General features: G+C 39.6%; 1 protein-coding gene across 1 annotated transcript in view; it reads right to left on the bottom strand.

Moving 5' to 3' along the window:
* Positions 1-930: 930 nt before the first annotated feature.
* Positions 931-14,896, bottom strand: part of ARSJ (arylsulfatase family member J) — a 75,386-nt gene continuing 61,420 nt past the window's right edge. Inside the window, exon 2 of the mRNA XM_090036656.1 lies at positions 931-6,439. Coding sequence (XP_089892782.1) covers positions 5,035-6,439 — 1,405 coding nt within the window. The 3' untranslated portion in view covers positions 931-5,034. The remainder of the gene's footprint in view (positions 6,440-14,896) is intronic.

The raw sequence follows: 14,896 nt of genomic DNA, 5'->3' as shown, positions 1-14,896 counted from the left end.
TTTCTTTGTCTCAAGCATCTTCCCGATGAGTATTGTGCCCTCTCTTCACTTTCTCACAGGGACATATTTTGTTGTCTGGTTGACTTTTATTGGCCATTTCCATCTACCTGTTCTCTGATTCTGCTCCTACGTGTGCACATTTTTTTTCCAACTATACCCAGTGAAACTACTTATGTAATTTGGTTTCTGCGCTGACACATGTTTTATGCTTTGGGCAGTTCTTATGATTTTAGCTATTCCAAATTGAAGCTTAACTGCCTCTTGCCATTTATCTCAAATGAAAGGAATGGTCACCCCCATAAGTTTCAAGATTTAATCCACTCTGCTTAATGACAATGTTATATTAGTAGATGTGTATTAGTTAGGAAAAACAGATGTTGGCTGCGCAGCCACTTGCATCTTTCTTTCATCCTTTTCCACACCTAAATATGAAGTGGCAATCACTCTTGAGAGCAAAGTGTGAGTTCTAAAGTGTTTCAAATGCATCATTTCTGTCTTCCCATAAAATGGTATATTTTTAAGACCTTTACCAGTATTCCTCCCCACACTATTAGGGATGACCCTCACTCATGGCCAGTTGGAAGGACTTTAGTAAATAAAAACTTTGATTTTGGCCCTTCACAAAATCATTTGTAAAAAGTGCCATAATCAGAAGAGGTCTAAAGTGCTTAAATGAATTTCAGGTCAAACAAACAGAAGGTGGCTTTTTCTGTGGTTAGTTTAAAAAAAAGAATTACTCTACACAAAATGATAGCAATCCTCAGTAAAGGCACCATGTTGTGTTTCTAGTTCTATTTTTTTCCAAATTGCCCTTTGAATACTTGCAATCGAAAAATATTCATGTATTTAAGAACCCTTGACTTTCCTTTGTGTGCAACTATGTGTTAGCTGTTTTAACTTACAGAAGCAAGAGTACATTTAGAAAATGAATCATGTGGTCTTGTCAAGTAATTACCATAAATGATCTTTTAAGCAAGTGTAGAGAACAGCAACAAACACTGCATATGTTCCTTTAGGTTTTGCAGTAATTTAATGTGATTAAATACGTGACTTGTACAGAGACACCAAGGTTTCTTAACTATATGTATTTTAAATAGTCTTTTCAGAATATGTCAGTGTGACATTTCAGGTCCTTATCTTGCATCCTTTGTGGAAAAGGACAACAAAGATAATTAATGACCTGTATTACTTTGGTGGCAAGCTAACATTTAGCAACTGTCTTCCAGATTGTAACTGGAATAAATGGAATTCCACTTGTACATGTAGCTAGAATATAGCTAGGCTAGCACATTCATTCACAATCAAGTGCTCCCTTCATCCTTATGTTGTGGTTCTGGCCCTACTGACATGTTATTATTCGTCCCTGCAGATGTGAAAAGCAGTATGAAGTACTAAAAGAAAAAGCTAGCTTTTTTGCTTGTTGACCCACCCTTTACTTCATAAAGTCCAGTTCTTGAAAGCGGTTAAGCATGTGCTTAAGTCCCACTTAAATAAGGTTAAGCATGTGTTTATATACTGTGCTGAATGGGAACAGGCTCTTGTGAGGCCCGAGTTCTCTCAGTGCAAAAGTAGATTTCATAATCCTCTTCATGGTAACATGTCTCCTGCCTCAGAAACCAGGAAAATAAATAGCAGAGTACCAGCAAAATATAAATAATATTTGGTTTTCTGTAGAAAAAGCATCCACTGAAGAATGACATACAAATAAAATAAAAATGAAGTGAATACTCAAAAAATGTCAGGAAAGATATTATTATCTACGTGTAACATAGCAATTTTTTTCTTTTAAATAAGCTGTGTGTATCCAAGGGATGCTATTCTATCTTTTTATAATTTGCAAATTCACTGCTTACTAAAAGGTAGTATAATGGCAACCATCAGAATAGGAAGCTTTTATTTATCCAGAGAACAGACAAAGCAAGCTTCCTTACATAGTCTTTTCAAAAGGTGGGGAAATTAATTTTAATTAATTTTTAATTCTAGCATGAAAAACATGTCATTTTTTACCTGAACCAGTGACCAAGAGTTGAAAAGCCACATATTCCATTACCAGTCTGTGAGATCATGTATCTCTTTGCAGAATGGACCTAGTACTGATATATATTTTTTAATTCAGTACATTTCAAAAGCAAGCTGAAAACCCTCTATTCATTAGGTTTAAAATGTCTTTGGTTAATATTCAAAAGATTTAAAGATCTTATTATGACAATCTTTCACAGAAGGAACCTGTGATTAATGGGAATGTAACAAACTGAAAATTTTATTGCAGAGGCAGGGTGTGTTTTAAGGAATTCAGATTAAAGAACAATTTGTTAAATCAAAGTCTGATTCTTGACACATAATAAGTTATCCTTGCATTAAAACTTGAATATAACTGGATGTATCTACACGTGCACTGTTCCTGCGCAGTAACCCAAGTAACCGAAGTTACTGTACAATAACCGAAAATTACTACTCAGTATGAGTGTGCTTCTACATGTGTGTGCCTGTACTGCGTAGTAACTATGGTGACTTATGCTGACTTGGGAGTAAATTTGCTACCTGCATGAAGTCAACTTACTCCAACTTGGGAATAAATTTTCAACCTCCTGAGTAGTTACTGCGCAGTAAGGTATGTGTAGATGCCTTACTGCACAGTAACCTTATTTGTGTGGACTGACTTGGTCCCAAGTTAGTCCATACACAGCATTACTGCACTGTAAAGTCTGTATGCATAGATGCCAGTGTAAAAGCCACTTATTGTGCAGTAAATGGATGTGTAGACACACCCACAATGTATCATGTATTTCAAAATGTAATTCTATGCAAGTATTGTACTTTGTTTAAATGTCCATTCCCTATTCAAGTTTTCACACTTACCATGCACCTTAAAAAGAAGAAATGAGAATATATATTTGAGATCTCCCTTACCAGTGTTAAATCTTAAGGTGTTATTATTAGTTCTCCTAAGGGTGTCACAAGAGAATCTGAAGAAGACTAATGTCTTGACTTTCTGCATTTCTAGCTGATATTATGGTAGGCAGTGTCAGATGCATTATTCTTTTTTTAGGCCTGTATATCCTGAAAAAGAGAACAGGAATAATACTGAAAATCTGACATGGACATTTAACATTTTTTTAGGTGAATGTTTATGGAAACTTATTGAAAAATATATATTCCCTATATGTCCATGTTATCTTCTCTCCTAAGAATTGTCCTAACTAAACTGCATGAGATGAGATCACTCTTGTGCCTGAGAGCTGATGCTTTTAATTCTAACACGTTTATGCAAATTTGTAATCTACTGATTTTTGTGAGAGTATGTTAAACATATTAACCTTATCATCTAAAATTAGAATACACTTTTACTGGTATGCTAAACTGGATTCTGATCTCAGCTGGCACCTATTTTACAATGTTCTTTTGACTACAGTAGATTTACACTAGCATTTACATTGAAATGCTAGAGTCAGGCCATCTGTTTCAAATGCTAGAAATGATGAATTATTTTAAGTTTCATGGCCATGTAGCACATGTATCAGCTGTCCTTAATTTCACTTGGCATGTTTTATGTTAAGGTACAGGTTTTCATTTGAATTATATGATTACAGCAAAACAACAAGAATAAAGAAAGCAGAATGTCTTGTAAGTGTCCACTCAGGCACTTGAGAATTTTTCTTTAGCATCCTTGAAACAAGGACAAAGATTTATTAGTGCCCAGCACTTTGTAACTCATTGACAGAAGAATCTTATCTCAAAAATGATATGTCATAAAATCTTGCCTTCATAAAAAAAAGAATCCTTGCAAGATTTTTTTCACAAGTAAAGAGGTGAATTAAGTTCTTTGGTGCAAAAGAGAGACCGACTACTTTTATGAATGCCATAAAAATAAACTATTTTAATAGATACATAAATAAAAGGGTTTAAAGTAGACTTTCCCTCCCAAAAAACACATATAGGTGGTCTAGCTTCTATAAAGAAACTGAACAACATACTCCAAGTGACTACTAAGTAAAATAATCACTTTGATACATTCAAAATAACTGGAGGCAAATCCATAAAGAAAAAAGATGTACCCGAATCATTCTTCTTTTGCATTCTAGCAGTGTCTACAGTATTTTATGGTTTTACAGTTTACAGTACTCTGCAGATTTGGATACAATAGCTGAATAAAACTCTCCTAGTGACAGAGCTAAAATAAAACAAAAAAGGGTGACTTGCATCACCCACTGGTAAATGTTTCAATATGAATGAATTAACTAACTTGTGCTGTAAAAATAAATTATTTTTAGGTACTGCAGGATAATTATATTGAAGTATTTAAACATTACATTCATTTTGGTGGTGTGCTTAAAGACTCCATATCTGTCTAATCCTTTGGTAGGTAATATAAGGCACATGCTAGTTTTTTTCATGTGTATTTGGATACCAGCATTTTGATTTCACCAGAAAGAAGTATAGCCTAGCACACTGAAGGAAGAAAAAAATTCTTCCATTTATGTAGAACAGAGTAATGCAAGTTAAAGCAGCTTGTTCTTCTCCAATATTTGGGTTATTCTGGTAGCTTAATCTTCCGCTGCGCTCCATAAAAAATTCACAGCTCGATGATTATAACCCACTGTAAACTTCACTGATTGTCAGGGCCTTTTTAAAAATTTTTCCATATAAATGATGTTTATCAGCTTGAGAAAAATCTGTCATTAACTTTTCCATACCACTACCGAGATATTCAGTAGTTTAGTCGTGGAATTATTCCATTATGTGTGCTTCAAATATGGAATTACTGAAGTTGAGAGTCATTTCCATTGTTATCTGGAATGTAGCTGTGAAAGATAAACACTATTAGTAAAGGAGAGAAGAAAATGTTTTTATGTGGGTGTTTATATAATCTCCAGGTACAGTGTCAAGATAACTTGTGCTAGTGAAATGTGACAAGAAATCAGAAGAGGAGAGCTTTCACTCATAGTGCACATCTGGCATTTGTACTTTGGTGGAGTGTCAGAAGCTCAACAAAGAACAGCCAGACTTAGGTTTGAGCAAAGACAGTAGTCAAGCCTATCCACCAGCAAGCCAGGAGCGGCAGTTTAAGGACTGCCCTTTTTTCTGATTTGATTTTTTTTTGTTTTTCTTCTTCTTTTGTTTATTTTCTCCCTTTTTATTTTTCCCTGGTTTCTTTTTCTTCTCATCGTCCTTAAACCAGGGGCCCCAAACACCTCCATTGAGTTTAGGATTACTCCGAGGGTCTTTAGGTGGATATCGAACGGGAACTGCAGTCTTATTGAATTGTGAAAGTCTCCACAACAAATACTTTACTACCTCAGGATATTTTCCAGAAAGATCCACTCTTTCATATGGGTCAGCAGTTATGTTAAAAAGCCACACTGTTTTCCCAGCTGACCAAGAAACCCGTTCATTATGCCAGCGATTGGGACCAGCATTGCTAAAAGCCTGAGGGGGGACCCAGTCACTGTATCCTGGATTTCCTGTCAGTAGTTTCCAGTGGTTTACTCTAATGGCTGATTGAATAGCTGTGTTCCAGATCCCAAAGCCTGCTGCCCAGGAGCCGTTCTTGGCTTTGGTGTAAATAGGATCAATGTTGTGTAAGATATCCACCCTTGGGGAACGCCTACCTTCACTAATGGTCTCCCATATATCATAGCCGTCCAACTGGATATTCTCATCGATCTGTCCTTCTGCCAAGGTGATCAGGGTGGGGAACCAGTCTGTTATGTGCACGAGCTCCTTGCACACAGACCCCTTGTTTTTCAGAAGCGGGCTGTGAACAAAACCAACAGCACGGATTCCTCCTTCCCAATACGTCCCTTTGCTTCCTCTGAGGGGCCAATTACTTCCTCCAGCCATTGGCTGCCCACCATTATCTGAAGAGTAAATGATAATACTGTTGTCATAGTAACCATATCTCTTTAAAGCCAGGGTCACATTGTGGACAGCTTCATCCAAGCATGCCAGCATGGCGGCATATCTCCGCCTGTTTATATTATTTATTGATCTGTAATTTTCAAAATACTTGCCTGGTGCTTGTAGTGGGGAGTGAACAGCTTGATAAGCAATATATAAAAATATAGGTTTCTTGGGATTATGAGATTCTAAAATCTGTTGTACTTTTTGTGTGTACATCTGTGTTGAGTAGATGCCATTGTCATGATCCCATGCTGCATTGTCATTTTCATACAGGTCATAGCCACATATCCCTGGGCTATCACACTTGTAATGAGTATAATAGTCCCCACTGCCCAAAAGTGATCCAAAAAAGGAATCAAATCCTCTCTGTGTAGGCATGCATTCTTTACGGTAAAATCCCAAGTGCCACTTGCCAACCATGTGCGTTGAGTAGCCAACCTCCTTCAGCTTCTGAGGTAGTGTCATGTTATCCAGAGGTAAGCAGTTAGGCTGGGTAGGCCTTATAATAGAATGCTGAAGACCTGTGTGTATCTGGTACCTGAAGACAACAAGTAAAGGAGAAATACACATTAGAGGAGGAAAAGAAAGTGAGAGGGGAAAAAAAAGAAACCTATGACCACCCACTTTCAGAAAAGGAGACGTATAACAATAACAAAAGCTGTCTCTGCATAAAACAGTCTTTCCTATAAATGTTATGAAGTGTTATTCCCAAAGAATGATGAGGTCATGCCATGAAATTTACTGAAGCAAGAACTGTTATACTTCAAAGGTGTTTCTATGAAGCTACAAAAACCTGGGAGTCAGCCTTATCAAACTGACTTATTTTTTGACTATATTCTATGAATACTAAGAATGGTGAAAACAAAACATTTGACCATTTATGTTTGTTTATTTAACCACAAGCCTAGCTCATCAAACACTACCTCATCATAACAATAATTTGGCACAGGCTTTCAGAACACATCTTAGCAACCTTGCACAATGCTGGAACCTCAGTGAACTGATCATGGCTTCTGAGACAGGGCATATGGACAGTTAATAGGAGGAGAAAAAGAAGTTATTTTTCTTACATTAAGGGGAGTTATTTGAGATGTGTTAACCATATAATTCCCACAGTCCTCCTTCCATGCCCTGGTTGACAGAATCTTGTATACATGGGATTCTGCAGTAGACCCATTCTCTTCTGTTTCAATGTGAAGCATGAGGAGCAATAGGATACAAGTGTGTCATATAGATACTCTTGATCAAAAACTTTTCAAACTCAACTCATGAGATACCTGTTTATAAACAATCACTTGAAGGAGAATGATAATACCATCAAAAGATTTCTATTTGTCTTATTTCTATTCTGGTCATATACATGGCACTCAAAGCATCATGGCTCATCAGTAAGGCATGCAGTCTACACAAATGTTCAAACAAATATTTTCTCATGTCTATCATCTATAGATGAACAGATAGTTTACCAAGATGTTTATTCATCTGAAAAAGCTTTCCTTATGCCTGCCGTATCTGATTTATAGAACATTTTGTTGTTGAATACATGTTTATGTAAATTTGTTACAAATGTCTCTTATTTTACAAGTGGTAAACAAATCAATTGCGTGCAAGTACACTGGACTGTGAACATTAGCAGAATTTTATTTAAATGGTATAATGGTAAATTCTGAAATACAGCTGATTCCTATAGAAAGACATATTGAATCCATATGATTAGAAAATGAATTCACTATGATGAGTAGTTAATACTAAAAATTGAAGCCAAATTGGCTAATATCAGTTTGATACTATAACATTAAAAAACGGTAAATTAATGCTTTAAATCTAAATAAATCTCTTCCCTGAGGATAAGAGTATGTTAAGCTCCGGAAACTGGATGAGATCATTATCTCATATCTTACTCACTGGGCATGTCTACATGAGTACATTTACTGCTGAGCTGACTAACTTTGCAGTAAAGTTGCTGTGCTTACACATACAGCCTTATTAGGTTGCAGTGAAATAATAAATACTGCCATACATTAGTACTTGTAACTACAAGTACTATCCTGCTGCAGCATTATTTACTGCACAACAAGGCACATGTAGATGTTGATGGGGCTGGCTGGAGCACAAAGGTGCTTCACTGCAGGGGCTGCTGTCTGACCAGCCCCACACTGGAACATCCTCATGCCCCAGCCAGATGCTCTGCAGAACACTGAGCTGGGCTGGAGCTGTCCTGGGCTAGCAAGCTGATCCCCTAGGCCCCCTACCTGCTGGGGCTGCTCGACTCAGCTCAATGTGCTGCAGTTCTGGGCATGCACAAAAATGTGGTGACCAGGAGCAATAAGCTCTGGCATGATATGCAGAGCTTACTACATCCCATTGATTTCACATGTAGATGTGTCCAGTGATACCTTCCTTTTAACTCTTATAGTACGTATTGAGTCTAGTACCCTGTCACAGTGGGACTACTTGTTGTTTGCTTCCTAACCTCACAAGCTATGGCAATGATAGTTCTACCCTGCACTTGCACCTAACTTGGACAGTGAAGGATACAGACCAGGCAAAAATTAGCCTCTGGACCTCCAAATATGGAGATTCACTGTGAGGTTGAGAATTCCACCCTGCAAGAAATTTACTTTCCATGGAAACAGAAAAGATGTTGCCTATCTCAGATCCTGGGGTTAGTGGGGAGGATGAAGGAATCCACATTATAGGGGCTAATCAAATCTTGCCTTGGTACTAAGATGGTACCTTGAAGAATCCACAGCTTTGGGTTTGCTTTGAATTATGTATAGAAAGATTCTGGCATGTACATATAATGCTCCAAATTGAAAAATCAACTCGTATTACATGAAAGATGGAAAATTATGGCACTGACATTCTCAGCTCAAGTATATGGGGCTGGGGACAGACTATATTACACAGAACAAGAAAATGAACCCCAGGTGGAAGAAGAGAAGAAATTACTCTGATCATGAAGGCATTGCAAAGAGCCATGTAGAACTAGAAGTAACATAGCTATAAAATACAATATATGAGTCCAAATGCAATATATAAGAGAAAAAGTAATTTAATGCTTCATCCCTACAAATGAGCATAATGAGGATGGCAGTCGCAGATTTTACAACATCCTAGAGGACCTCAATAGCAGAGTCACACAACATGACACCCTCATTGTAGCTGCATATGATATGATACGACATTATCCGATCCAATATGATATAATTTGATATATAAATGTGCAAGTAGTGACAGGTGTCCGTGGACTAAGCAACATCATTGATACATATGGAATCGGTTTACATAATGAATCTCTGCCAGTGAACTCATCCTGTTGTGGCAGGATTATTTTTCCTATAACCTCACTCACATAAAAAAGGGTGAGCATCACAGCATGAAAAAACAGACTACTTTGGCCTGTATCTTCCCTTCAGTGTGCCAAAACATCCGGATAGATTAACAGAACTTTCTAGAGTTGCCACTGATCATCACCTGTGTATTGTGCTGCATTATAAAGAGTTTACTTGCGATAAAAAGTAATCAAGAAAAATTCCTCAAAACTCAAAAACCTCCAAACATGAATAGAGTTTGAACTTTAGCTCTCAAATGTGTCACGATTCTATCTTTGATGACAGATGAGGATGATTATGTAAGGAAGGGTATCAAAAATATGCCAGTATGACTGAGAATATATTGGGACTTTGAAGGGATAGGAGAGAAAACTGGTTGCTAAGACCACACAGAATGCCATTGCCAAAAGAAAACAGAAAATACTTCTTCCCTCCTCAGTGATAATGATAGGAAGAAATTAAAAAATGCAAAGAAGTAAGAAAACTAGATTGACTGCTAAAATGCTGAGGCAGAAAAAAAATAACATGTTAATAGGCAGACCCAGTAAGCTGAAGTGGCAGACAAAAAACTGCATACAAAGAGGATAATGGGTGACATGAGTTACAGCTACAACGAACCATAAAAAACAAATATAAAAATATTCTTTCAACCCTGAAGAACAAATTAAAAATGCTAAGGCACTTTCATTTTTATTGAACAGGTCTCTCTACCTGAAATAAAATTCACTTCTGACATTGTAGATAGGATAGAAGACCTTGATTTTAATTTTGAGGAAATTACCCTGGGGAAATTTAAATCTAATGCCAAAAACTACAATTCAGCAGGCCAGGATAAACTAACCATACATCTGCTCAAAGCAAGCAGTGAGCAAGCTCAGGAGAACTATTTGCGCAAGTGGGAATAGGATCTAAACATGTCACTTATGCTCCTGACAGACAGAGTAAAGGTGCAATGGGATCTGATGCAGGATCCCAACAATCATGCTTCCTGCCATGCCACATGCCCTGTATCAGATCATACAGTGCCATATTGCCAGTGCAAGGGGAGCCCAATCACATGCCCCATGCACTCCTGCAGCTGGGAGCTTTGATCAACTGAGCAGGGATTTCGGACCAGTCCGATGGGAACTCTGATCAGCTGATGGGGAGCATATGGTGCACCAGCAGCTCTCATCAGCTGAGGAACCCTATCAGCTTCTGGAGCACTGGGGAGTCCTGACAGTCTCCTTTTGCTCTAGATGGTGGGCACTGGCCACACCTTCAGTTAAAAGTGTGATGGGAACCAGCCACAAAGTTATTATATAACACATAACATATGTGTAATAACTTTATGACTTATTCCTCATTTTAGCATGCTATTAATTGAATAAGCATGTGCCAGGACACTACTGTAAGAGAGAGCCTGGGCAGGATACAGCAGCTGGGGCAACAGGCCAATGAGGCCTATTAGCAGGCACCTGCAGACAGCCCAGGCAGCCTGCTGACTGGAAGGGACCAGGGCCCTGGGAAGATATAAACCCAGAGCCTGAGCTGGAAAAATAGTCTCTCCTTGGCTGCCATAGGGCAAAGAACTCCAGGCAGCAGGGCTCTTCAAAGGACTGTGGTGCTGCACATGGATCCCCAGTAGGGTTGCCAACTCTGTTCGAATCTATTCCGGGAGGTTTCATCACATGATGTAATGACATGAATGACTTTATGTCGGGAAGGAAAATGCACATTACTATTACATTTTGAAAACCCTTTGGACAACTGTATAAATCAGGTACAACATCTAATATTTATTTTAATGAATGCCCTATCAGTCATCTCCCTGGGGACTCTCAGCAGTCTCCTGGAGATTTATTTCTAATTCCTGGAGACTCCAGGACAATCCTGGAGGGTTGGCAACCCTAATCCCCGTGTGTCCATGGGAGCTAACTAGCATATGGCCCAGGGCTCGGAGGCTATCCTAGCTAAGCGGTGAGGGAAAGTTTACCCTCTTAATGAGGCAGCGGGCTGTTTTCCCTTTGTGTTTCTGTTATAGCCCGGGGACTTATGTTTATGCTGTATTTACACCAGTAGTTTGGGGTGGGACTATAGGAGCAATATATAGAGGTCTCATTAGTGCCCAAGGGGCATGTGATCGTCTTGAGTCCTACTGAGGCAGGCTCAGGGCCCAAGTGACTATTGAGCCTGGAGTGGGCATAGAGCAAGGCCAGACGACCAGGCAGGGACCAGAGGCCCAGTGCCTGAGGAGGGTTGAAGCCACACAGGGACCAGAGGCCGGTGCCCGAGAGAGGTGCAGCCACACAGGGGCCTGAGGCATGGCAGACAGGGGTCACTGGCCACAGGCCCGGTGACTGAAAGGGAATAACCAGAGCTAGTGTCTCAAAGCCAGGTCTAATATAGTGGGCTCAGGAAAAACAGCCTAGCTAGATTAAAGGGGCAGAGGCCAAGGACGCCAAAGCCCCAAAGGAGGGAACAACGTGATGGTAACACCTGTGAGGCTTGCATAGCATAGAGAAGGATTGGAGCTATGCAATTAGCTCCTAAAGCTTTGAGTGCCCTGCAGGGCATGGTCAACCAGAGCAGCCCAACATGGGGCCTGGGGAATAGTAAGGACCAGTAGGGTGCCAGGGAACCCTAGCAAGGGTTTAGTTGAGCCAGGGCCATGTGAAGGCCTGTGGGCAGCCTCCCTATTATCACCGTTATACCATCAAGGCATGGCAGGTTAGAAGGGAAGGCACCCTAGGGATGGAGCAGGGCATGGTTGCAGAGCCACCAGGGGGTAGCATTGCCACACCTGGGATCCCAATGTGCTACATTACTTAAAGACATGATTAATCAATCTTAAGTGTAACATCTGTCAGGGGCTGAATAAATGCTACTTCCCTGCCTAAACAGGAGTTGGATTTGGACCAAATTCTTTGCACAGTATTTGAAAACACCATTGGTTCTTACTCAAAAGATAGGATAGATGGTTTAGGGACAATTAAACATCCTGAAGGCAAGTGCCCTTTCCATGACACTCCTTGTAAAGTCTACCTATGTTCAAGAAAGCCTGGTTTTCCCTGCCTCATTGGATACCTGCAGAAATGTTCACAAAAGCAGAACTCACCAGCCTTCTTATAACAGTCCAGCTCTGTCCACTCATTCCTGCCATGAGACCTTCTAATCAGCTCAAGAGCATTTCAGAATCTGTCCATGTAACTTGGTTCCTGGGTGGCTCTTCCACGATACCACTTTTCCTATTATTTAGCGTTTCCATTTGAATAGAAGAACATGGCCTTCTACTGTTGTCTCCTTACTATTAGCTTTTTGGAATTTAGATCTAACATGGAGCTAAAACGACAACAGAGAAGGCAAGCAAGCTCCACACTCAAAAAAAGTTTGCAGCTCTATCGAATTACATACAGAATTCATAAAGTAAACATAGATTCCTCAAATAAGGCATCTCAAACCTAGCATCATAATTTTAGTTTGAGAGAACCTGAGCCAACTAGTACCAGGAATTATCCTCAACCATATGATTTTATCCAATCTTTTCTTGAACACATTAAAGTATCCTGGTTCCCTCTCTCTCATTCAATCTGCTGGCTATTATTTTATATACAAAAAATTGCCTAAATTCTCTTCTGGTCTCTACTTTCACAATTTTAGGATATATTTCACATGTGTGGGTGGTCTTCACCTATTTATTGGACAGGTTTTACATTATTGTTACCTATGTTCTGGATTCACATGTGTGTGTTTGTATGTGTGCATATTTATATAATTCTGTAAAACCATTGACTGTACATGAAAATATTTCAATTGTAGAAATAGTTCAAAGGAAGAGCAGAGTATTCTTTGTTATTGCAGTAATAGCAGGATCTGCTCTTTCCCTTTCTTTACATCCCTAATTGATCCATTATGGGCAGTGTTTTCTTTTTAGTGAATGCATTCAATTTTCAAAGGGCATGCAGGCTGTTGAAGGAAATACAAAGCTGAGTAGGTAAAAGACACTGGTTATTGTGGAAGTCAAACAGAATCAATAGCAATGGGAAAGGCATCTCAACACTGCTGTTCTGCAATTGCACACAGATTGCACATGAGAACAAAACCACAGAGACTGTAAGTGACAGGTATTGATTTTCTGGTTCTCTGGAAGGCAACTTTGTGAACAGCTGTGACTGTGACTGTGACTGTCGTGGTAACTCTTGCCTAGCTCTGTACTGAAGGACTGAAAAATTTTTAAGAAGAAATAACTTGAATTTAATTCAGAGGTGGGCAAAATCTGACCTGTGGTCTGAATGCGGCCTGCTAGGCCATTCTATTCGGCCTGTGGGGCCCCTAAAAAATTTAGAAAATTAGTATTTATCCACACCGGCTGCTTATCATGCGGCCCTCAATGTCTTGGCAAAACTCAGTAAGTGGCCCTCTGCCCAAAATAATTGCCCACCCCTGAATTTTAATCCCATATACAAAACTAGAATTATTATGATGAATAGTCTGGAGTTAATCACAATTACACCATTAGTAACCAATTAAATGGTTACAGACTGGGGTGCAGAACCTAATGTTATAGTTTCTTTGACTTCGATCTCTACAAATTACATTTACATAAAGGTAATATTGTGATTTGTATTGTTTTGTTAGGTAATCTAGTCCATAGTGGGACATATACAGCATTCTTCCCAATCAATGCACCTAGGTTAAAGCTGACTCCATTTATTATGTCTAAAAACACCAAAGCAGTATTCTGCACTTGCAAAGGAAATACTTAAGCACAATTTGTAAATAAATACAACAAGAATGTGGTCATTGGAAATACAAATATAATGATTTTTATTTTACACTGTAGTTAATCATAGAATTATAGAAAGTTAGAGTTGGAAGTGACCCCAGGAGGTCATCTAGGCCAACCTACTGCTCAAAGCAGGATCATCCCCAACTAGATCATCCCATCTCAGACTATTCATTGTGTATTTTCAATTACTCTTTCTGTTTGACTAGCACAGAAGCTATTATGATGTTTACAGTTAGGCTACTCAAATGAAAAGGAAACCTCTTATAAACTTCCCAGCTAGGGACAGAAGTTACACATAAACTGGTTTAAAGTTCAATTTACATAAATTGCTTTCAAAATGGCCAAAACCAGTTTAAGATAAACCTAGATGGATGATTTAGGTCAAGCCAGTTTATGGAACTACTATCTCAGATTCTTTCCTGTTGAAGTTAACTCACAGTCCCCCAGAATCCCAAGATGCTTTGCAGCCTTGGGCTGTGCTATCTGCTCTAGCAAAACAGGGACTGCCCCACCCATCTTCTCCCTAGCCTGCTTCCTACTTGTGTCCATCAGCCCATAGTGATGAGGGGACAGGGGAACTAGACTTCCCTAGCCCAGGTGTACACAGCGCGTGGGGACTTTTCACCCCTCCACAGCCCTCCCCGTGCTGGGGGCACCCTGGGGAGTTGAGGCACATCACCCCCCACTCCCTCCCCTGCACAGCTGCTTGCCTTCGCCACTGCCACAGGAGGGAGGGGGAAGGAGTTCACAAGGTCCCAGGTGTGGGCACCAGGGAGCTCCCACCTCAGGAGGCTTTCCCCACCCCAGCCTGGGGGCCCTTAGCTGGGCACAGCTCTGGGGGGCTGATGAAAATTTCCCCCCTTCCCAGCGGCTAATTTGCTTTGGTTGCTTC

This window comes from Crocodylus siamensis, chromosome 2 (genome assembly GCF_052110815.1).
Source record: "Crocodylus siamensis isolate JL-2025a chromosome 2, ASM5211081v1, whole genome shotgun sequence".
NCBI classification, from domain to species: domain Eukaryota; kingdom Metazoa; phylum Chordata; order Crocodylia; family Crocodylidae; genus Crocodylus; species Crocodylus siamensis.
The sequence above is the reverse complement of the archived record's forward strand: the minus strand, read 5'-3'. Positions and strand labels throughout refer to the sequence as shown.